General features: G+C 44.7%; 1 protein-coding gene across 1 annotated transcript; it reads right to left on the bottom strand.

The window, feature by feature from the left end:
* Positions 1-2,648: 2,648 nt before the first annotated feature.
* On the bottom strand, positions 2,649-6,757 carry LOC125510177 (receptor-like protein kinase FERONIA). The gene is made up of 2 exons (XM_048675278.1): positions 6,577-6,757; positions 2,649-5,721 (listed from the first exon to the last, which is right to left on the bottom strand). The coding sequence occupies exon 2, from the start codon at positions 5,625-5,627 to the stop codon at positions 2,895-2,897; it is 2,733 nt and encodes a 910-aa protein (XP_048531235.1). The 5' UTR covers positions 5,628-5,721; positions 6,577-6,757; the 3' UTR covers positions 2,649-2,894.
* Between the last annotated feature and the right edge of the window lie 15,776 nt (positions 6,758-22,533).

Below are 22,533 nucleotides of genomic sequence, written 5' to 3'. Positions count from 1 at the left end.
GTCTTTCCAAATCTGGTGCCGAAACAAGCGGCTGATCTGAGCAGAGTCGGCTGATTATTCCGAGTAAACGTTGAGAACTGAACTAGGAATGCAAAGGAAATCAAAGCTCCAACCAACAAAAACAGGCGGAGAGATGTACTAGAATGTATGTGTGTATCAAAAGCAAAAGAAAATGGAGAAGCTTGCTTGCTTGCTCGGATGCAGATCTAGATCGACTAAAAACAGATCGAGATGCGCGGGAGCAGGTAGCAGCCCTGGCAAGCTAGCTAAACTTGAACAGAAAAGAGAAAGAAAGGCAGAAAGGTGAGCCGGAGAAGAAAGAAAAGACGAGCAGAGCTGATGAGCCAAGGAAGGGAAGAAGACGAGTAGAGGTGAGGTATCCGTTGTGGCCGTGGCCCGGTGCCCCTGCCATTATATAGAGCCGCGGCGGCAGCGAGCGGTCGGCCGGTACGGTACCACCCGCTCCCCTCCTCTCCTCCCAACGGACACTTGTGGTGGTGGTGGGGGTGGACCGGTGGGTGGGAGCGCGTACGTGGTACGTTAACGTACCGTGCCCCGTGCTCGCCGTGCTCGCTCGCGCGCAGCTTCCGTCGCCTTTCCTCGGCTCGCTCGGGCGGCGAGCGGAGACCGGGCGGGCAGGGACGCAACTTCGGTGCCTTAAAGGCATCTGCTTTTGGGTCATTGATATGTGGACCAGTCATATGTTAGGCTCACATGTCATAGACACAAACGTGCCTTGAGGCACCAAAGCATCGTCCGGGCGGGCAGAATGATTTGTTTTCCGTTGGGGGACGCGCCGCATATGGGGGGTCGCGTGCGCTGCCGACAAGGCAAGGGGGACTACTGGGGGGAGATTCGCGAGCGATCGGCCCGATGCGTGCGGGGCGGGGCTGGCCGCCGGCCGCGGGATCGTGGAAAGTCGTCCCCTGCTCTGCTACTATACCGTGCGCGGTGCCTCGCCGGCCATTCACGGCTCCGTGCCGACGGGGGGCGTTCGTGCGTACGTTGCGTGGGTTGGGCCCTGGCAAACCCTGGTCGTTCGGCACGCACGGCGTGTGCGGCGGCGCACCCCTGCATGCCACTGGGTTGCCGCATGCGCGCGCCACCACCGCGGATACCTCACCGGCTGCTCACGCCTCCGCGCGCCGTGCGTGATGGTTCGGAGGGGTGCTTGCTTCGCTTGTATGGACGATGGAGGCGGAGCTGGTGATGGTCGTGTTTTTCCATGGAGGTGTGGCGGGACTACTGCTGGGCTGGGTGTGATGGTCGTCTTGCCCGTGCGTACGTGACGGCAGGTGTCCATTTGTTTGTGTTTTGGCTGGACGATCGCCTGCCTCGGCTCCGGCGTCCTCGATGCCTTTCACTTTAGTTCTGATTCAAGATTCAGGACGATGGATGTGCCAAACTAGCCCAAGAATTGAACCACGTAGACGTAGACGTAGACGTAGCTAGCCTCTTCTCTCTAAGGGTCTCTTTGATTCAAAGGATTTTCATAGAATCTTTGAAGGATTAGAATCCGTAGAATTTTTTTCTATATTGATCGTTTGATTCGTAGGATTGAATCCTGTAGGATTTTTTTCTAAGGATTCATTTGTACTATATTTCACAGGAATTCTAGCATCCACTCAAACCTCTTGGAAAAAATCCTTTGTTTTTCCCTTGACACAATCAAACAAACTTAAATCTTATAGGGATCCAATGGACATGCCATTTCAATCCTGCGTTTTTCCTATTCCTGTGTTTTTGCAATCCTATGAAACAAAGAGGCCCTAAATTTGTTTGGATTGGATTGCTCTCGGTCAAGCATCACTGTACATGTACAGCCTGCACTGGACAGGGGACGTGTAAAATGTGGTTTGGGGAATCGACTGTACAGAGATAGATCCTGGCCGTGTACCCCGCAAATCCTGTGGACACCCTCAACATCAAAATTCGAAAATTATTGCTGAAATTAGAACGATCATAGGTTGTGTTGACGATTCACCTTACATTTACTGCAGTTCTGCTTAAAACATACTTGTACGTTCTTGTGCAATGAGAATGTGAATGTCCTGCCAGAGGAGCCAAAGCAGCACCACGATCATTCTCTCCTCCCACAAAAAAAGACACTGAATATCAGTTATGTAGCGATGAGACTGAAAGCTGATCGTCCAGCAATGCATCTAGTCTAAGATCTCGATTCAAATCATACACCACATCCAGGGTAAGGGACGTTGCAAATGGGGTCATGAGGCTATCCACGCTTTGCCAATTTCCTCACTGATGGCAGCATGGATAGTTCCCTACTACGGAGGAGGCACTGTAAAAGTGTAAATACCATCGGAAGTCCATTTCCAGGTGATGAAACATATTCACTCATGACCTCAAGGATTTTTTTTCAACCGGGCAGAGGTTTTATTTGAAAATGTAGGAGGATACTCAGCTGCCCATAAGAAAGAAATTCTACCAACCAAACAAGCTCTATATACTAGCATATGAAAGAGGAAATCGTATGAATGAAATCCAACAAAAAAATTTTGAGTTACATGCCCTTACCAATGCGAGTAGTTCAGAACACAGAGAGGCATTTTTCTTTCGGTGACATACTGAACGACATGAAGAGGGGATAGCTTGCTTGCATTCACAAAAAATTCAGACTGACCAGCAAGTAGCAATAAGAAGCGCAACTCCAGTGCCTCGGCGACATCTATACAGTTACAATGATGTTGATGTCTGGTACACATAGAATAGATACACTGAGTCCTAATAAGTGACTCGGTACCTGAATTACCATAAGGTGTGTAGTATGATACTATAAGCACTCTAATTATTACAGTAATTACTAGCACCCGCAACATGAATGTGGACCAAGAATGTTGTCCATGAATCTGAAGAGGGGCTGTCGCAGTCCAACTTCACCTGCCATCCGGATGCATGATCTGCGAGAAGACGGCGCTCGGCGTCAGCCCGTCCGAGTCCATGCTCGCGATGCTCCGTCCCGTCATGCTCATCGTGGTCGTGCTCGTCGTGGTCGTGCTTGCGTCCATCGACGGCTCGTCCGACTGCAGTCTGGTCATGACGAGGGGCGACGCGCCCGACGACGACAGCGTCCCCTCCGTGAGGCTGCCGGTGTCCTCCTCGCTCTCCTGCAGCTGGAGCGCGAACTCGAGGTTCCAGAGGACGTCGCCCATGGACGGCCTGTCGACGCTGCGGTCGGCCACGCATTTCTCCGCGGTGTCCGTGAACTTCAGGAAGCACTGGGGCGCGATCTTCCCCTGGAGCGCCGGGTCGATGACCTGGCCGAGCACGCCCTGCTTCTGGCAGCGCAGCGCCCAGTCGGCGAGGCTGATCTGCTCCTTGGGCAGCGAGGGGCTCAGCGCCGGGCGCGCGCAGAGCACCTCGAACAACACGACGCCGAAGGAGTAGACGTCGGACTTCTCCGAGAGCTGCTGCCGCCGGAAGTACTCCGGGTCCAGGTACCCGAAGCTGCCCTTGACGACGGTGCTGACGTGGGTGGCGTCCATGTTGGGCCCCGTCTTGGACAGCCCGAAGTCGGACACCTTGGCGACCCACTTGTCGTCCAGCAGGATGTTGGTGGTCTTGACGTCGCGGTGGATGATGGTGTGCTTCACGCCGGTGTGCAGGTAGTAGAGCCCCCGGGCGGCGCCGATGCAGATCTCCAGCCGCTGCTTCCACGACAGCGGCGGGTTCTTGGTGTTGTACAGGTGCTCCCGGAGCGTGCCGTGGGCCATGTAGTCGTACACCAGGATCATCTCGCTCTTGTCCTCGCAGTAGCCGATGAGGGACACGAGGTGGCGGTGCCGGAGCTTGGACAGCATCTCGATCTCCGTCTGGAACTCATGGACGCCCTGCTCCGACATCGGGTTGCACCGCTTGATCGCCACCTTGGTGCCGCTGTCGATCTCCCCGAGGTACACGTTCCCGAACCCACCTTTGCCGAGCAGGAAGGCCTGGTCGAAGTTCTTGGTGGCGGTCTGAAGCTCGGCGAAAGTGAAGTGGCGGCAGAGGTTGGATGGCAGTGTCGACCCGGTGGTGGCCGTGTTTCCCGACATAGCTGATCGTGATCCGCTGTACTCGGTGAGAGGAGTCCAGTGACCATCTTCAGATTTACCACCAGGATCCTTGGATACCTTCTTCTTCTTGCTCTTGTTCTTTCGTTTGCAGATGATGCAAACGCCAAAACATGTGACCAGCAGCACTACGAAACCACCAACAGCTCCACCTATGATAGCCGCGACAGATTTCACTTTGCCAGACGCCGCGCCGGGACTGGCATCAGCTGGCTTTTGTGGAAGTGGAGGATTGAGCCCGGCAAGATTGTTCGATGCTCCGTAATTCTGTAGCTTGAAGATCTCAAGACCATTCAGTATTGCATCAAAATACTCTGGTCTACTTGAAAGATCAGGGTGAAGTGCAATCCACATGTCCACCTGGCCGGAGCCAGCAGTCAGGATAACATAGTCTGTGTATGTTGTTCTACCGATTCCGCCGCTCCAGACGATGACATCCATTTGCTCCTGCGCTGTCTGGTTGTTGATGTAGATGAAGAAGGACCTCTGATTCTGCTTTGTAATAGGATACTGAATCTCACAGAAATGGAACCTCAGGAGGTAACTGAACCCCGCATCAACCGGTAAAATCCATGTAAGGTTGTAGTTCAGGTTGATCGATGCAGTTGGCCCCATCGACCGAGCTGTACCATAGACATCAACTGGCGCCGTGTAATTCGGCACTTTGGATGTATAGGTGATAGTCAAATTGTCATCCTTGGAGAAGGTCACCCCAGAGCCACCAAATATGTAGGGGGCATCATTGGCCCATGAGCGGTAGAAGCCCGAGTCACCTTTCGGGGAAATGGCTTGGCCCCCGACATTGAGCCGGTACATAGTCTGGACGGCCATGGCAGAGTCGAATGTGAATGGAGATGTGTTATCACCGACATATCTTGTGTCAGGTGCTGTGAAGATGTCAGGAGTGGAAACAATCTCAATGCCGTTCAAAAACGCGTAAGAACCATTGTGATGTGCTGATGGGGCAAAGGTGAGGTCCAAGGAGCTGCCTGAAGAAACATTCACCGAGAACTCGCGCACAAGGTAGGCAGAACTGATCGCCTGAACTGTTTGCGAAGCATTGAAATCATTTAAGAGGACAAGATTCGGTGTCGTGACACTGAAGAAGGCATCTGCGACGGCGTAGTTTGGATAAGCAACCGGATAGAAGTAGAGGCGTAAGAACACGCGGCCTGGGGTGACAGAGAAGGAATAGGTGTAGTTTGAAGCGAAGATGCGCGCGGTCATAAAAGGGACGGTGGAGGGGAGTGAAGGGTCTTGGTTTGGAGCAGTGGCTGTAACTCCTTTCAGTGATGGCGCGAACTTGGAGCCGGTGTCTCCGTCCCAAGTACGACCATTATCATCGTCTTCTTGGACTGATGCTCCGCAGTTTATGAGGATGAGGCCGGTGGAGTTGTTATCAGCCGCCATGGCCAGCGACAAGAGAGCTAACAGTGTGAGGCATGTGAGGGTAGCTGGTAGGGCTGGAAAAGCCATTTTGGAATTTGCGGCGGTTGGTGCACCGGAATCAAAGAATTGGGGACACCATCGGATCAACTTGCTACAGGATGTTTGCATACTGCAAGAACATTGTGATTTTCTTCATCGGTTTGGGGGTATGGATTTCAGACAGTTGTTCAGTGAAGAAGGCACGCGTAGAAAGCCACAGAACCTGCAAAAAAAGGAGGTTGACAATTCAGTAAACTGAATGAATGAATCATGGCAACTTGTTGAAAAACAGGCAATCGATGCAAGGCAGAACGTCGACGTGTGCGAGTAAGAGAATACTAAGTAATTGCAATCAGACTGAAGTTCGTGGTATCGCCAAAAAAAAGGAGGATACTGCAGGAAAAGAGATTAATAGGAATAGGCTGTTCAATAATTCTGCTCTCGTGTATTCTTAGTTTCTTTTGCAAGTAAGCAAAGAAATTTTAGATAATTTAGCTATCATAAGGGGAGATGCAGCGGCATGTTACTATAGCACCGGCATACATACATAGAAAGTTAAGACAAGAAAACATCATGGAAGAGGTAGCTAGTAGTACATACTTCCTCCGTTTCAAAATAGATGACTCAATTTTTTTACTAACTTTAGTATAAAGTTAATACAAAGTTGAGTCATCTATTTTGGAACGGAACGAGTATTTGTGAATGGAAGAATCACGCGAATAATTAGAAGAGAAGCATAGAGCAGCAGTCCTGACTCCTGAAACATGGATGATTCTGCATCTAGAAAAGAAACCGGTGGACAACAGACCTTCTGCTGCTGTTGCTAGTCTGGAGCTCACATATACTCTTTTTCTTTTGAAACCAAAAGAGGAAAGAGTACCCAAATGGCTGCCAATCACCCGGCCGTGGATCGGCGACGAAAGAAGTAAACAACGATGAGGGAACGAAGCCCTTGATTTGCCGAATTTGGCGCCAAAACTACCCGTCAAGCACAATAATGGAAGCAGAGAGCACATCCAATCCAACCGAATGAAGAAGACGAACGAGGAGGAGGAGGAAGAGGAGGAGGCATGGTTACCTGAGCAGGAAGGAATGAGGGCTGAGCTCGCTCGTGTGGGAACTGGGAGTAGAGATCGGAGCCGCGGGGGAGGTGAAGAAGGCCCCGGCGGCGGTTCACGCCGCGTTTGGTGGGCAAAAGTGGCGAGAAATGGAGCACGCGCTCGCTCAGTGCTTGCTTTTCGGGGGGATTGTTCGCGTGGTACTCGTACTACTAGGTTTTTTTTTTTGAACGTACTACTGGGGTTTTACATACAAGTGCCTCTACTCCTGCAAATTCTATTAAGAGGTTCTTTAAGTTTGAAACATCAAAATCGCTATTGTTATTGGTCCAATTGATTGATTTTTGATGATGAAAGTACACTCCGTTTCTTTCCCGATCCTACTCTTGCAGGCTCTATCCAATAATTTCGTGTTGCACGCTATTAGTGCACGGGAGCAAATTCCCCAGACCAGTGACTATCACCTTCGTTCTGATTTACTAGTTTCCTTGTATTTTGGGTCATTCTGATCATGATTTTAAATAATAAAATATAAAATATACGTAGCTAAATAATAGAAGTGGAAACTACATTCAAATACGAATCTAACAATAACAATATAATTCTTGGTAACATGCATTAATATTTGCTAGTCAAACATTAACCTGAAATGCAACGGGGACTAATAAACCCAGACGGAGGTATCAGTTGTTGGTTCTAAGTCAATCCCTCTCTGGTGAGGGGTGTTTTGTTGAGTTACTGGTTCTGGGGGCTCGCCATCTTGTACAATGTTCGACATTTGCACCTGACGGATACGTAACTCTTCCCCTCTCTTTATGTCATCGGTCATTCGATTGATACTTTGTCACATGAACAACATGGCATACTAAAACTCCCTGACCGATTTGGACAAAAGGGAAGAAACATTTCCGGAGTTGTTTCAACAAGAGCATATTAGCACGTTGTATATTAATCATGATACTCTAGCCCCAGCCATAAATCACTGGACTTGGAATGTGCACGGGCCCTTTCGGTGGTTTCCTCTTCCACCCTAGCAAGAAGTGATCTTCGGTGTGCCGCGTCGTAACTTCCTCGTTGCTTGTAGGTTGCCGCAACCCTCCTCCGGCGGTCTTGAGCACGCCCCCCCCCCTCCGGGTAGGTGCTTGTTGTCAATTGCTTTGACCCTTTTGGCGATGGTGTACAATAAAGTGGCGTGTCACTGAGGTGGCGATGGCATCTGCCTGACAAATAATTCCTTCTCGAGCCTTCTCGTCACGACAGTGTTGTTTGTGATAACATCGTTGTTCCGCGGGTATATATATATATATATATATATATATATATATATATATATATATATATATATATTCCTTTTTTGTTTACTCTAGACGCGAGGTTGTGATTTGCACGGTTTGTCGTAGCGGGGCGTCTTCCCTGCACGATTGGGGTCCTCCAGCCTCATCTTCATCAACTCGGTGCGCCTTCCGATGCCGGTGTGAAGTACGCGAGACTTTTTGAGGCCGTGCTCTTGGATCCACGACTCTTTCAATTTGGACGCCTTGTTCTCCGGTGTGATGATTTGGCATTGGAGTGACTTGCGGCAGCGTGTCATCGATCCGTTTCAACAAAGGAATAAGAAGACAGTAGGCCTTCATGAATTTTAATAGATTTGCACTATCTATTGGTTTAATATAATAGATAGATTTGTATTTTTTGAACTTTATTAAATAAAAATATAGATTTGAAAAAGAACCTGCACACGTGTTGTCCGTGGGACGAAGTAGTAGTTTCACGAAAGCATAGGGTTGTTTTACGCTATGTGGCCGCCCAAGTGGAGCGGAGCAGCCTGTGGCCAGTCAAGCGGTCAACAGAAAGCGACGGCCACGATTATGGCGGGCCCGCCCTCCTGAGACTAGCGCCATGCCATTATTATCCAGGTTCCCCTTTTTTTTTGCAACTATTATTATTATCCAGGTTCCTTCCGGATCGGCACTGGGTAGGGAAGGGAAGCAGCTTGGGCGTGGTTCAATGGCGAGTCGCGGTCGAGCTCCCGTGTGGAGCATGCAACCCATGGAAAAGACCGGCAGACTTGGTAAACTAGTCATTAAACGTGAGACGCCGAGGGGGCTAGAGGTAGAGGTAGACCTCCGCCGGTCAATGGCTGGCTGTGACTGGGCCCCCGGATAGATAGGTGCGGTACGGTGCTGTAGCTCTCGCCGTTGGCCCCTGTTTTGGCGCCGAGGGCACGGCGGCCGCGCGAGGTCTTCCGTGGACTTTCAACGGAGAAAAGGAAGGTGCGGAATTGCAGTATAGTACTCCCTCAGGTTTTTTTAGTTTGCATATAAAATTTGTCTGAAGTCAAGTCTTATAAAGTTTGATCAATTTTATAGAAAAAAAAATACCAACATTCACAGTGTAAAATCAATATCAGTAAATGCGTCATGACTTAAAGTTTCATCTTCTATAACTTTTAACATGGTAGATGATGATATTTTTTCTTATAAGTATGGTCAAACTTTGTAAAGTTTGACTTTAGACAATTTTTTATATGCAGAATAAAAATGATGGAAGGAAGTACTATACGTGTACGTAGCAGGAAAAACATTCCCGGAAGATCCTTGACGGCGAATCCATCCGTGTGGTCACGAGGCAGCTGGAGAGCTCGCTGGGTACTTGTTACCTCTGATCTAGACTTGACTACATCCAAGGCCTATCGCTGCACCGGGACACACACGAGCTTTCTCAAACTTGAGCTATCACACTTGCGAGGCTCAGGCTACGATCGACTTTTGGTTAGATAAAATCGAGATTTATTTGTGTTCAAGTGACAAAAAAGATAAAAGAAAGTTATTGTTTTCTATGGTTGGATAAAATTAGTGGCTACAGTTCATTTTATAACCTGTGTCCTTGTTTTTTTTTCCGGGGAACAACCGGGAGGGCTTTTGGTAAGAGTGTATGGTGATTTCCATGGTGCTGGTACTTATTTTTCATTTCGGTTGGAAAATGTAGACCAATTTCGTCTGTACCCTCCTAATCAAGACAAAGAAGAATTCAAGGTCTTAAATGGACTTTTAAACCCACAAGGGACCTTGCTCGGTCAAGAAAGGAAGAGTTCATTTCCAATTAACTAAGGAATGTCATTGGTCCACTTCCAATCAGTCAGTAAGGGCATTTTCAAAGCGAACCTTCAAACCGTCCGCAACCGGGCGGACTATGCGGTCCAGACGCCCTTAGCCATCCAACTCGGGGTTGTATTAATCCGCGACCGGTCTGGACGCGCTTTTTCCCACAATCTCGAAACAAACTTTTTTTAGGGAGGGGGGGGGGGCTTTGCGGGAGTCCGGACAACAATCATATAGGACTCCGACACCCCTAGTCCACCCAAAACCCCTCCCAGACCCTGCGCCTCCATCCTCTGATCTTTCTCTACATCCATTTTCTCTCTTGCCTTCGCCGCTGCTCCACCATCCCAGCCGCCCTGACACACCCTTGCCAAAAAAGAGACTCCTTCACCTCCATCGCTACACCAGGGCGCCATGCTGCCTGTCCTATGTGTTCCATGCCTCTCCTTTGTTCGTTGCACAGGTGCCATCCGCCCCTATGGTACCCCTGTGCTTAATTTTTTTGTCCCTTCTTTTATGAAGCAATGGATTTGGATATGGAGTACATATTCAATAAATACTAATTTTATACTTAAAAAATATTAACCAAGCATTGAAAATGTTAAATATTTATAAAAAAATGTTGACCATATATTCAATTTTTTGATCTTTTATTTGAACAACGCGAAACTTGCATTATAAAATATATTAGATATATACCAAAAATGTGTGTAAAAAATAGTGGAAACCGAGAGAAAACAAAAAAAATATAAAAAACAAGAAAGACAGAAACAAAACCGACGAAAAATCAGTGAAAACCCAAAAAAATGAAGGAAGAAACAAAAGAAAGACATCATATACAAAGAAAACCGGAAACCTGAAGAAAACAGTGAAAATTCACGAGGGCACAAAGAAAACCAAGAAAATAAAAAAGAAAACAAGAAAATTCGGAGAAAACTAGTGCAAAAAAGAAAAGGAAAACAAAGAAACAAGAAAAACTGAAGGAAACGATAAAGAAACAAAAAAACAAAAAAAGAGAAAAGAAAAAACCTAGTTAAAAACAAGAAAACAAAATTAAGAAAATCGAGTAGGGTACTAGCGATGGATTGACCGAGAGAGTGAGGAAAGGAAAATGGGCGGCCTGATTCATACGCGATAGCAAAATTTCTTCAGGCGAGAGCAGCTATCGTCTCGGTATAAGCGAGACATAGCTCTCGTGGGTGTGCGATTCCTACATATATTAGGGCTCGCCTAATGGTGCTAAGTACCATACCGGCACATTGTTGTGCATCCCAGTGTTTGCCCGCACGCTGTCGCTTTGTTTTTCAATGTTTTTCAGTTTTATTGTGTTTCTTTCATTTTTTATCCATTTGCTTCCTTTTTTGTATTTTATTTTTCCTTTTATTGTTTTCCTTGCATTTTCTTTACTCCTTTCGTCGGTTTTCACCGATTTTCTCAGGTTTTCTTCAGGTTTTCCTCCTTTTTTCAACACATGCTTACATTTTTCATACGCACAGTACGTTTGTTTGTAAATATTGAAAACAATTACACGCATTTAACATTTTCCAAATAGATGATGCATATTTTTTCTAATAGATGTTTTTATGTCCACTTTTTTAATAGACGATGTACCTACTTTTTAATATATAAAACATTGTTTTAGAAATGCTTCACATTTTTAATACATGTTTAGCATTTCTGTACAAGAATATTTTTTATAGATGATTTTTAATACATGTCAAACATTTTCCAAAAGCACATTGGAACCATTTTTTAATGATAAAAACAATTTTACTGTACTATGCAAAAATTTGCTTACATTGCAGACACAGTTTTTTTTTTAAATGTCCCAAACATGTTTTGGAAACTTGTGAACAATTTGTGCAGTGTAACGTACATTTCTTTATTGTTGGAATCGTCTTTTTAATGCCAGGAACATATTTTTGACATATAAACTTTCTTCATACACACAATAAACATTTCATACACATTATTGACATTTTCACATTTGTACATTTATCGTATGCATCAAAAACATTTTTAATACATGTTTAATATTTTTCAAATGCAAGATATATATATATATATATATATATATATATATATATATATATACATGAACAATTTCTTATTTAACACTATCTTAAATTTCGTTTCCTTATTTAACATTGGAATTTTTTTTTTCCTTATCTGACAATGAGTAAAATTTTATGCCCTTTATAACACTTTCGTCCATTTTAAGCCTAAATAATACTTGAAAAGACTCTTTTGCCCCTCATATGATATATGTGTGTGTGAGGCAGTAGCATACGCACAACATCAATGGGGCAAATAGCGCACACACACGCATCAGCAGTAGCAAACACGCACACACACTGTAGCACGCAGGCACGCAGCAATGCAGCATCACACGTGCACAGCAGCACCCACGCAGCAGCAGCACACAAACACGCACGTACACGCGACAGCCGGTACACGATACCCGAACAAGTATTTCATTGATCCCATTGTAAGAGCACATAGAGCTAGCTTGCCTGGTACTGTGGGTATTTAAATATGTATATGTCCACGCAGCAGCCGGTACACAAATATCCGAACAAATATACATACATGGCTATGTGTATTGTGTACGTGCAGCACAGACGTGTGGGTATTCAAAAGTGTATGCATACACCGGCTAGAGTCATAAACCATGTAAGCCGTGTGCATGGCCTTCGATGCATGCGTGCAATTGTAAGTGGGCAATTTTGCCATGCACCACGTACAAAGCTAATGATAGACCGTCTAATGTATGCATCTACTATATCATGTATCTATATGTACATATATTCTCCCGTGGAGACCGTGCATTAAAAAAACTTAGACATTCAAAATAGATTATGCGAGCTCTATATGAAAATCGAATAAATAAGAAAAAAGTATACTTATCATCCCTCAACTCTTGTCAAAGTTTAGATTTGGTCCCTCAACTATAAAACCGGACAACTTGCACCTCAAACTTTCTATACCAGACAAATTTTGTCCCTTGACACAACTGAAGTAGTTTCTGAGCTGACTTGGCATGTTTTGACCGGTCTGGTCCGGGTGGAAGTATTTCTCTATCCTACTCATCCTATCTCTTCTTCCCTCCTACTATCTCTCTAATGGGCATTTCATTAAGCACTTAGAGTGCGCCGGCTGCACAAACGCTGCAGTGGCATGCTAGGATGCAGAGGCGCATCCCGGCGGCGTGCCAACACAGTGGTGCGTGGCACCATCGTCGTATGCTATTCTCATGGAGTTCTCGATGGCTTGTTGACAGTGGCCGCCGTTGTCACCATAAAGGAGGACCTCGTACGTGTTCAGCTCCATCATCGTGTCCCTTCGCCGTGTGCCAACAGCGACGTGAATGGCCTGAGAAAGATGGGGATGTGCCATCGGGGTGTGCATGTTGTGTGCGTGCTAGCCGCAGGTCGAGGACGCCGGCGCCGATGAGGACGAACCAGCGCTGGAGGGGCTCCTCCACTGCGGCGACGCTGGTCGTGGGCATAGACGCTGGTCGTGATCTCCTCCCCCGGTAAGCTTTGGTTCTCCCCATGGTTCTACCGAAGCCTCACGCGTCTTCCCCCAAGCAGCCCCTCGTCCACAAGCTCACCCCGCCGCGAGCCCGTGCTCCACCGCCTGCTGCCTCCCCTCTCCCCGAGCCTCCCCGGCCGTGCCATCTAGCTTGCTGCCCCGCTTAGCGCCGCCTGTCGCCTCCACTGGAAGTCGTCGCCGGTGAAGCTTCGGTCAATCCATGTGCCCGTGCTCGCCTTGCCAGCCGCGCGGACTCTCCCCGCTAGCACCCGCATCGTGCGTTGTCGCCGGTGCAAGCTAATTTCTTTCCCGAAGTGAGGAACGATTTACGGCTCCTTTGGCATGTTGGCGTGGACCTGTCAAAAACCATGCCAAGTCAGCAGTTAAACCGGGTTGACTGATACGAGGGACGGAATTTGTATGGTATGAAAAGTTCGAGGTGCATGTTATCTGGTTTCGTAGTTGAGGGACTAAATTTAGACTTTGATAAGAGTTGAGGGATAAAAAATATACTTTTCTCAATAAATAATAATATAATAATTATTAATCTCTACTTCTCTACTACTATTAAACAAGCAAACATATTCAACGCTAAGTACACCCAGCCTAACGTACACGTAACAACGCGGACCAATTACAACCTTAGATCAGGACCACTTAATTTGATCTAACCGTTAAAATTATACTAACCCTCAGTCCAAACTGTGATTAGCAATTTACTTGGCAGACGAAAACTCTGTCCAACCAGCGTTCGACGCCCCGCCCACCCCAACTCATCGCTTCCTTAGATTAAGGGGAAAAACACAACCCAATCGTAAACATACCTGATTTCAGGCGAGCGACGCGGTCAACACGGGGCGGCGGCGGCAGCTCGATGCAGGGGCTCTTTCCGAGGCTCTGGCGGGGCTGGCGTGGATCTGGCGGATGGCAGCTGGATCGGGTCGACGACGGGAGGCTCTAGCGAGTCGGAGGGACATCGGCGGCGGCTGAGCTCCTCATGGCCTGTTGCGGTTCCAGGGAGAGAGAGCTTCGAAGATGGGAAGGAGATAGTGAATAACAGAAGCAAGGGAGAGGAGGAAGGGCGGGGGCGCGGGAGCCACGACGGTAAACCTCCGGTGGCGACGGTCCCCGGGGAGAGGCGGCGCACGGCACCGACGCGAGCCTACGGAGCGGCGACGGCTTGGAGTTGCAGAACATCCCCTTGCTCCGAGACGCCTTCCGCGGTGGCCTGAGAAGTCAACAACGCCACAAAGACGTCCTCACCGAGGCCAATGGCCGTGCTCCATTCGCCCTCTCATCGGATCATCAGCGGAGACCAAAGGTCGCCGTCCCATGATTTAGATATTGATTCAGTATACTATTAGCTTAACATGTGCAGGAACAAGACGGCAATAAGAAATGGTGGCTTGCTCCACCGTCACAGCCTCACAGGTGTGTCGATCTTGATCATCTCATTCGCTGCTGTCATATTAGGAAGTGCTTATCATCTCATACGCACGAGGCTCTGCAGCTGGAGAGTATCGGGAGAGCAGACACACGTATTAGGAAGTGTTGGTACTGTGGAAGACCCAATAGGATTAGTCACCGATCTTACTGAAGCAGAAGACGCATAGGTGTGTTGGTTCTGGATTCTCTTATTTGTGTTATTTCTCTTCTCTATGACTTTCATTCTTTTTTTTTCTTCTGTATGTAATGGTCTACCAGGAGACAAATGATGAGCGATCCTCTGTCAACCACATTCCTCGCTTGTCCCTTGTTCGGTAGATTAGTATTTTTCTGTCAATGGTGAGTGATCCTCTATCAACCCCATTTATTTTTCTGTCTACCTTATTTATTTTTCTGTCAACCTCAAGAAAATTTCGTGCTAAGATCATAACGTGCAGGAAGATATACCTTTGTGCAGTACGAGCGGAGCTGAGTTAGGGTGATGTACTTTTTGTTCTTGGAAGTCATATGCTCTAACTTGAGTGATCCTAAAGAAGCAAGCAACTAGAACAGTTTTCATTTTGTAGTGTTTGTTTAGTTTGGGCCATCGTTTAGGTCAGTTAAGTGTAGTTGATCTCTTTTGTCTGATGCACCATATTGTAATGATTTTTAATTCAGTGTTACGGACCATAGTTCACTTCAGTTACATTATTTAATCTCTCATATATTACAGTTCAATTCAGTCAAGTTTCAGATTTGCAGCCATAGTGAACTTCAGTCAAGTTTCACTGATTTGAAGCCACAGTTCACTTCAGTCAAGTTTCACTGATTTGTTCCCCCACAAAAAAAGTTTCACTGATTTGCTCTTGCTGCTGTCGGATGGCTGACGAACTATCGATACGAGAAGGACGTCCCACGGCAGTAGTTTGTAGTACGTCAGAGGATCGCGTTCCGGATTGACATGGAGTCATGGCTCTTGGTCTTCTCCCCTCAAAATTGCATTGGTGCATATGATCCCTCCATGGAGTCTTGAAACGAAGCATTAGGTACAAGAAGCAACAAAGCTCAAGTTTTATGTTCTTTAGCTTCTAGCCAGGAAGAACAAGTCACCACAGTAGTCACAAAAAAATAAGCGAGGTTCGCAGAGATCTTTATTCATTTAATAGTATTGCCGTATGCATTCATAATTGATATTTGTGGAACCAGTAAAAAAATATTGATAAAGGAATTTAACTAGCTACATCAAGATAGTGTTTCACCTTACATATTAAAATTGGTACTTCTGTGCAAGTTTTCTATGGTAGGGGTCAGGGGAATTTTTCGGCGGTGTAAGTTTTGAAGGAAAATTCCATTGATAGAGAAAGTAACAAATTGCATGGTTTGCTAATCATGTACATTTTGATAATTTTCTTTGATCGTGTTTGTTGTTGATGTACAAACAAAAAAACACAGGTAGAGAGTTTATCTTTTTGTAATATTAGTCGATACGTGCAAGCTTACTAGTAAAGATGATAAAAAAATCATCAAACAACACGCGGGCACAAACTTACCACATAGAGGCAAAATGGTATTTTTCAAGTGTCATTTAGCCTTAAAATAGACAAAAGTGTCATAAAAGGCATAAAATTTAGACTCGTTGTTATATAGGGAAGAAATTATTTGTCGATGTCAAATAAGGCATAAAATTTAAGCACAGTGTTAAATAAAAAATTCTCTCTCTCTATATATATATATACTCCCTCCGTCCAAAAATACTCGTCTAAGAAATGGAGGTATCTAGGCGTATTTTAATTCTAAATACATCTATTTTTATCAATTTTTGCTACTGGGCAGGTCCTAAACCCGCTCCTGCAGGCGAGACCTAGGACTCGCGGAATGCGGCATATAGCCACGCCCCGGGCAGCATTGGTGCCGAATCGCACACGAGCCATGAGCCCATGAGGGAGGTATCGGAAAGGGCCAGAAAATTGTATATTTCCAGTTTTGGGAACATTCCTGAAGTTACCGGACCGGTATTTACTTTTTGTTTAACTGATTTCATCATGGATTTTTTATTTTCATTTTTCAAAAAGTCGTTTAAAAAAATTATTTGTGTTTTAGAAATTCCTGACTTTCGAAATATGATAGTCTTTCAAATACTATCCAGAATTTTAAGATATTTTCCTACTTTTCATAATTTTTCATAATTAAATAAATGAACAGAGTTTCCAAAGAAAAATAAGGAATTTTGAAAAATTCTTTAGAATTTAAAAGTATGTATCCGATTAATTTAGAAATTCAGTTAAATTATTTGGAAATTTCCAAAGTAGGATTAATTTATAAATGCTCTCCAATGAAAAAATTTCCTTGGGGCGTTGGTCGCCCAATAGAGGGACCGCGCGTGTACGCCCCAGCTGCCCGCTAGGTACATCTGGACCGGCCCAAGTGCACGTTTCCGGTTTGAGGAAGGTTAAACGGGTTCTTTTTCTTCATTTTTCTCTCCTTATATTTTACGTTTTTCCATTTCTCCTTCATTTTTTTCTTTTCGTTTTCCAAATTAACGAACATTTTCTGAATTCTGAGAACATTGTTAAAATAAGAGTACATTTTTTGAAATTCGAGCATTTTTCAAGTCGGTGAACATTTATTGAAATTTAAAAAATCAACCAATTCAAAATGTGTTCATCGAATGCAAAAAAATTCCGTCATATCACAAAAGGTTCCTGGAATTCTAAAATTTAGTCATCATATTAAAAAATTGATTCAATTCAAAATATGTTCTTTAATTCAAAGTTTGTTCATCAAATTTGTATAAAATTTCGTTGTGTTTAATTTTTGTTTATCAAATAATGAAGAATATTCATCGAATTTAAAAATGGTTCATACAATAATAATTTTGTTCATAAATATACAAAAGATGTTCATATTAATTCGAACAATGTTCATTCTTTAGAAAATTTTAACATTTTTATGAACTTATGAAAAATTTAATAATTTTTGAACATGTTTTTATTTATTGAGGAGTTTCTGAAATTTTATTTTTTTAATGAAATCCCGAACTTGTTTGAAGAAGTAAAGAATAAGAAAAGCAGAAGAAGAAAACAGAAACATAAAAAATTAGGGAGCGCCGCCCCGCACCTGGGCCGGCCCAAGGTCGCACGTGGGAAGCGCGAGGGTGTGCGCCCAGTGCGCCGGTCGCGGTATATGAGGCCCCGTTCTGTACACCGGGTGCCCTATATCGCGCCTTCAGCGAGTCCTACTTCCAACTGGCTGTAGGTGCGAGCAAGATGTGCCAGCCTATGCCCACGGTAGGCCACGGCCTCTTTTTTTTTCCTGTTTTCGATTTGTGCTTTGTTTTTGTACTTTTGTTTATACTTTTAGAACATTTTTAAAATATTCTATTTATATACTTTACAAGAACACTCTACAAATATATTTGGAAAATGTTGAACAAGTATTCGAAAAATGTTGTGCAAGTATTTAAAGAATGTTAATCAAGCATTCCAAAAATGTTGAATGTGTATAGAAAAATTGTTGATCATGTATTAAGAAATGACAACTTTTTTTTATCATGTATTTGTATTTCTAGATATTCTCGTTTTAAAGGATGTTAATCCAGGCATTTTAAAAGAATGCTGAACAAGTGCTAAAAAAATGTTAAACTTGTATCTGAAAAATGTTAAACATGCAAAACACATATTGTCCATGTATTAAAAAAATTAAACTTGTCTTTAAAATATGTTAATCAAGTGTTTGAAAAAATATTGAACAGGTATCAGCAAAATGCGAATCTAGCATCCTTAGAATGTTATATATGTATATAAAAAAATGTTGACCATGTATTTTCAAAATGATAAAAAACTATATCATGTACATAAAAATATTAATCAGGCTTTTGAGATAATGTTGAACAATTATTTGAAAAATGTTAATCAAGGATTTGAAAAATGTTAAATGTGTATATAAAAATGTTGGTGTTGTATTTGAAACAAATTAAACACATATTAGAAAAATGTATTATGTATAAACAAAAATGCATATAGAAAAACAGTAAAAAAACTGAGATAAAACAAAAAAGATGGGAAAGAAATAAACAAAACAGAAGAAAAAAAAGAAAAGAAGTCATTAGAAACCAAGAAAAAATAGAAAAAACCAAAGGAAAACAAAGAAAAAGGAAAAAAAACCAGAAAAAAAAAACAAAGAAGAACCTGTGGAGAACAAGAAAAAGGCTAAAGAAAAACCTAAAAGTCAATGAAAACCTGACTTGTTCCTTCAAGTTGCTTGCACCCTACCTAGGTAACACAAAGTTGACTATGGTTTAGTGGCTAGCAGTGAGGCGAAGGACCAGCTCCTTTTTCTTCTTCCTCATGTTGGGGATGTTGGGGAACGTAGCAGAAATTCAAAATTTCCTACGTGTCACCAAGATCTATCTATGGAGAGACCAGCAACGAGGGGAAGGAGAGTGCATCTACATACCCTTGTAGATCGCTAAGCGGAAGCGTTCAAGAGAACGGGGTTGATGGAGTCGTACTCGTCGTGATCCAAATCACCGATGATCCTAGTGCCGAACGGACGCGACCTCCGCGTTCAACACACGTACGGAGCAGCGGACGTCTCCTCCTTCTTGATCCAGCAAGGGGGGGAGAGGTTGATGGAGATCCAGCAGCACGACGGCGGGTGGTGGAGTAGCGGGATTCCAACAGGGCTTCGCTAAGCGCTGCTGGAGGAGGTAGATGTGTCACGGGAGGGAGAGGGAGGCGCCAGGCCTTAGATTGGTTTGCTCCTCCTTTTTCCCCACTATATATAGGGCCAAGGGAGAGGGGGAGGCGCAGCCCTTGCCCCTTCCTCCAAGGAAGGGTGCGGCCAAGGGTGGGGAGGAGTCCATCCTCCCTAAGGCACCTCGGAGGTGCCTTCCCCTTTTAGGACTCCCCTTTTTTCTCTCTCTTGGCGCATGGGCCTCTTGGGGCTGGTGCCCTTGGCCCATATAGGCCAAGGCACACCCCCTACAGCCCATGTGGCCCCCCGGGGCAGGTGGCCCCACCCGGTGGACCCCCGGGACCCTTCCGGTGGTCCCGGTACAATACCGATGACCCCGAAACTTGTCCCGATGGCCGAAACAGCACTTCCTATATATAATTCTTTACCTCCGGACCATTCCGGAACTCCTCGTGACGTCCGGGATCTCATCCGGGACTCCGAACAACATTCGGGTTACCGCATACTAATATCTCCATAACCCTAGCGTCACCGAACCTTAAGTGTGTAGACCCTACGGGTTCGGGAGACATGTAGACATGACCGAGACGTTCTCCGGTCAATAACCAACAGCGGGATCTGGATACCCATGATGGCTCCCACATGTTCCACGATGATCTCATCGGATGAACCACGATGTCAAGGACTTAATCAATCCCGTATACAATTCCCTTTGTCTATCGGTATGTTACTTGCCCGAGATTCGATCGTCGGAATCCAATACCTTGTTCAATCTCGTTACCGGCAAGTCTCTTTACTCGTTCCGTAACACATCATCCCGTGATCAACTCCTTGGTCACATTGCGCATATGATGATGTCCTACCGAGTGGGCCCAGAGATACCTCTCCGCTTACACGGAGTGACAAATCCCAGTCTCGATTCGTGCCAACCCAACAGACACTTTCGGAGATACCTGTAATGCACCTTTATAGTCACCCAGTTACGTTGTGACGTTTGATACACCCAAAGCACTCCTACGGTATCCGGGAGTTGCACAATCTCATGGTCTAAGGAAATGATACTTGACATTAGAAAAGCTTTAGCATACGAACTATACGATCTTTGTGCTAGGCTTAGGATTAGGTCTTGTACATCACATCATTCTCCTAATGATGTGATCCCGTTATCAACGACATCCAATGTCCATGGTTAGGAAACCGTAACCATCTATTGATCAACGAGCTAGTCAACTAGAGGCTCACTAGGGACATGGTGTTGTCTATGTATCCACACATGTATCTGAGTTTCCTATCAATACAATTATAGCATGGATAATAAACGATTATCATGAACAAGGAAATATAATAATAACCAATTTATTATTGCCTCTAGGGCATATTTCCAACAGTCTCCCACTTGCACTAGAGTCAATAATCTAGTTCACATCGCCATGTGATTAACACTCACAGGTCACATCGCCATGTGACTAACACCCAAGAGTTTACTAGAGTCAGTAGTCTAGTTCACATCACTATGTGATTAACACTCAATGAGTTTTAGGTTTGATCATGTTGCTTGTGAGAGAGGTTTTAGTCAACGGGTCCGAACCTTTCAGATCCGTGTGTGCTTTACAAATCTCTATGTCATCTCCTAGATGTAGCTACCACGCTCTATTTGGAGCTATTCCAAATAACTGTTCTACTTGGAGCTATTCTAAATTGTTGCTCCATTATATGCATCCGGTATCTCTACTCAGAGCTATCCGGATAGGTGTTAAGCTTGCATCGACGTAACCCTTTACGACGAACTCTTTTACCACTTCCATAACCGAGAAACTTCCTTAGTTCACTAGTTACTAAGGATAACTTTGACCGCTGTCCTGTGATCCATTCTTGGATCACTCTTGTACCCCTTGACTGACTCATGGCAAGGCACACTTCAGGTGCGGTACACAGCATAGCATACTGTAGAGCCTATGTCTTAAGCATAGGGGACGACCTTCGTCCTTTCTCTCTATTCTGCCGCGGTCGAGCTTTAAGTCTTAACTTCATACCTTACAACTCAGGCAAGAACTCCTTCTTTGACTGATCCATCTTGAACACCTTCAAGATCACGTCAAGGCATGTGCTCATTTGAAAGTACTATTAAGCGTTTTGATCTATCCTTATAGATCTTGATGCTCAATGTTCAAGTAGCTTAATCCAGGCTTTCCATTGAAAAACACTTTCCCAATAACCCTATATGCTTTCCAGAAATTCTACATCATTTCTGATCAACAATGTGTCAACAACATATACTCATCAGAAATTCTATAGTGCTCCCACTCACTTATTTGGAAATACAAGTTTCTCATAAACTTTATATAAACCCAAAATCTTTGATCATCTCATCAAAGCATACATTCCAACTCCGAGATGCTTACTCCAGTCCTCAGAAGGATTGCTGGAGCTTTGCATATTTATTAGCATCTTTCAGGATTGACAAAACCTTCCGGTTGTATCACATACAACCTTTCCTCAAGAAAATCGTCGAGAAAACAATGTTTTGATATCCTATCTGTAAGATTTCATAAATAATGCAGTAATCGCTAATATAATTCCAACAGACTCTTAGCATCGCTACGAGTGAGAAAGTCTCACCGTAGTCAACTCCTTGAACTTGTCGGAAAACATCTTAACGACAAGTCGAGCTTTCTTAATGGTGACATTTACCATCATTGTCCGTCTTCCTTTTAAAATCCATCTGTACTCAACAGCCTTACGACCATCAAGTAGTTCTTCCAAAGTCTACACTTTGTTTTCATATATGGATCCTCTCTCGGATTATATGGCCTCGAGCCATTTATCGGAATCCAGGCCCACCATCGCTTCTCCATAGCTCGTAGGTTCATTGTTGTCTAGCAACATGACTTCCAAGACAGGATTACGTACCACTCTGAAGTAGTACGCACCCTTGTCATCCTACGAGGTTTGGTAGTGACTTGATCTGAAGTTTCATGATCACTATCATAAGCTTCCACTTCAATTGGTGTAGGTGCTGCAGGAACAACTTCCTGTGCCCTGCCACACACTAGTTGAAGAGACGGTTCAATAACCTCATCAAGTCTCCACCATCCTCCCACTCAATTCTTTCGAGAGAAACTTTTCCTCGAGAAAGGACCCGATTCTAGAAACAATCCCTTATTGCTTTCGGATCTGAGACATGAGGTATACCCAACTGTTTTTGGGTTGTCCTATGAAGAT

This window comes from Triticum urartu, chromosome 5, assembly GCF_003073215.2.
Source record: "Triticum urartu cultivar G1812 chromosome 5, Tu2.1, whole genome shotgun sequence".
Lineage (NCBI taxonomy): Eukaryota > Viridiplantae > Streptophyta > Magnoliopsida > Poales > Poaceae > Triticum > Triticum urartu.
Note: the sequence above shows the minus strand (reverse complement) of the source record. Positions and strands in the feature narration are given on the sequence as shown.

Excerpts from the sequence above, each read along its gene's own strand:
- LOC125510177 (XM_048675278.1), bottom strand. The coding sequence starts at position 5,627 with ATGCAAACATCCTGTAGCAAGTTGATCCGATGGTGTCCCCAATTCTTT.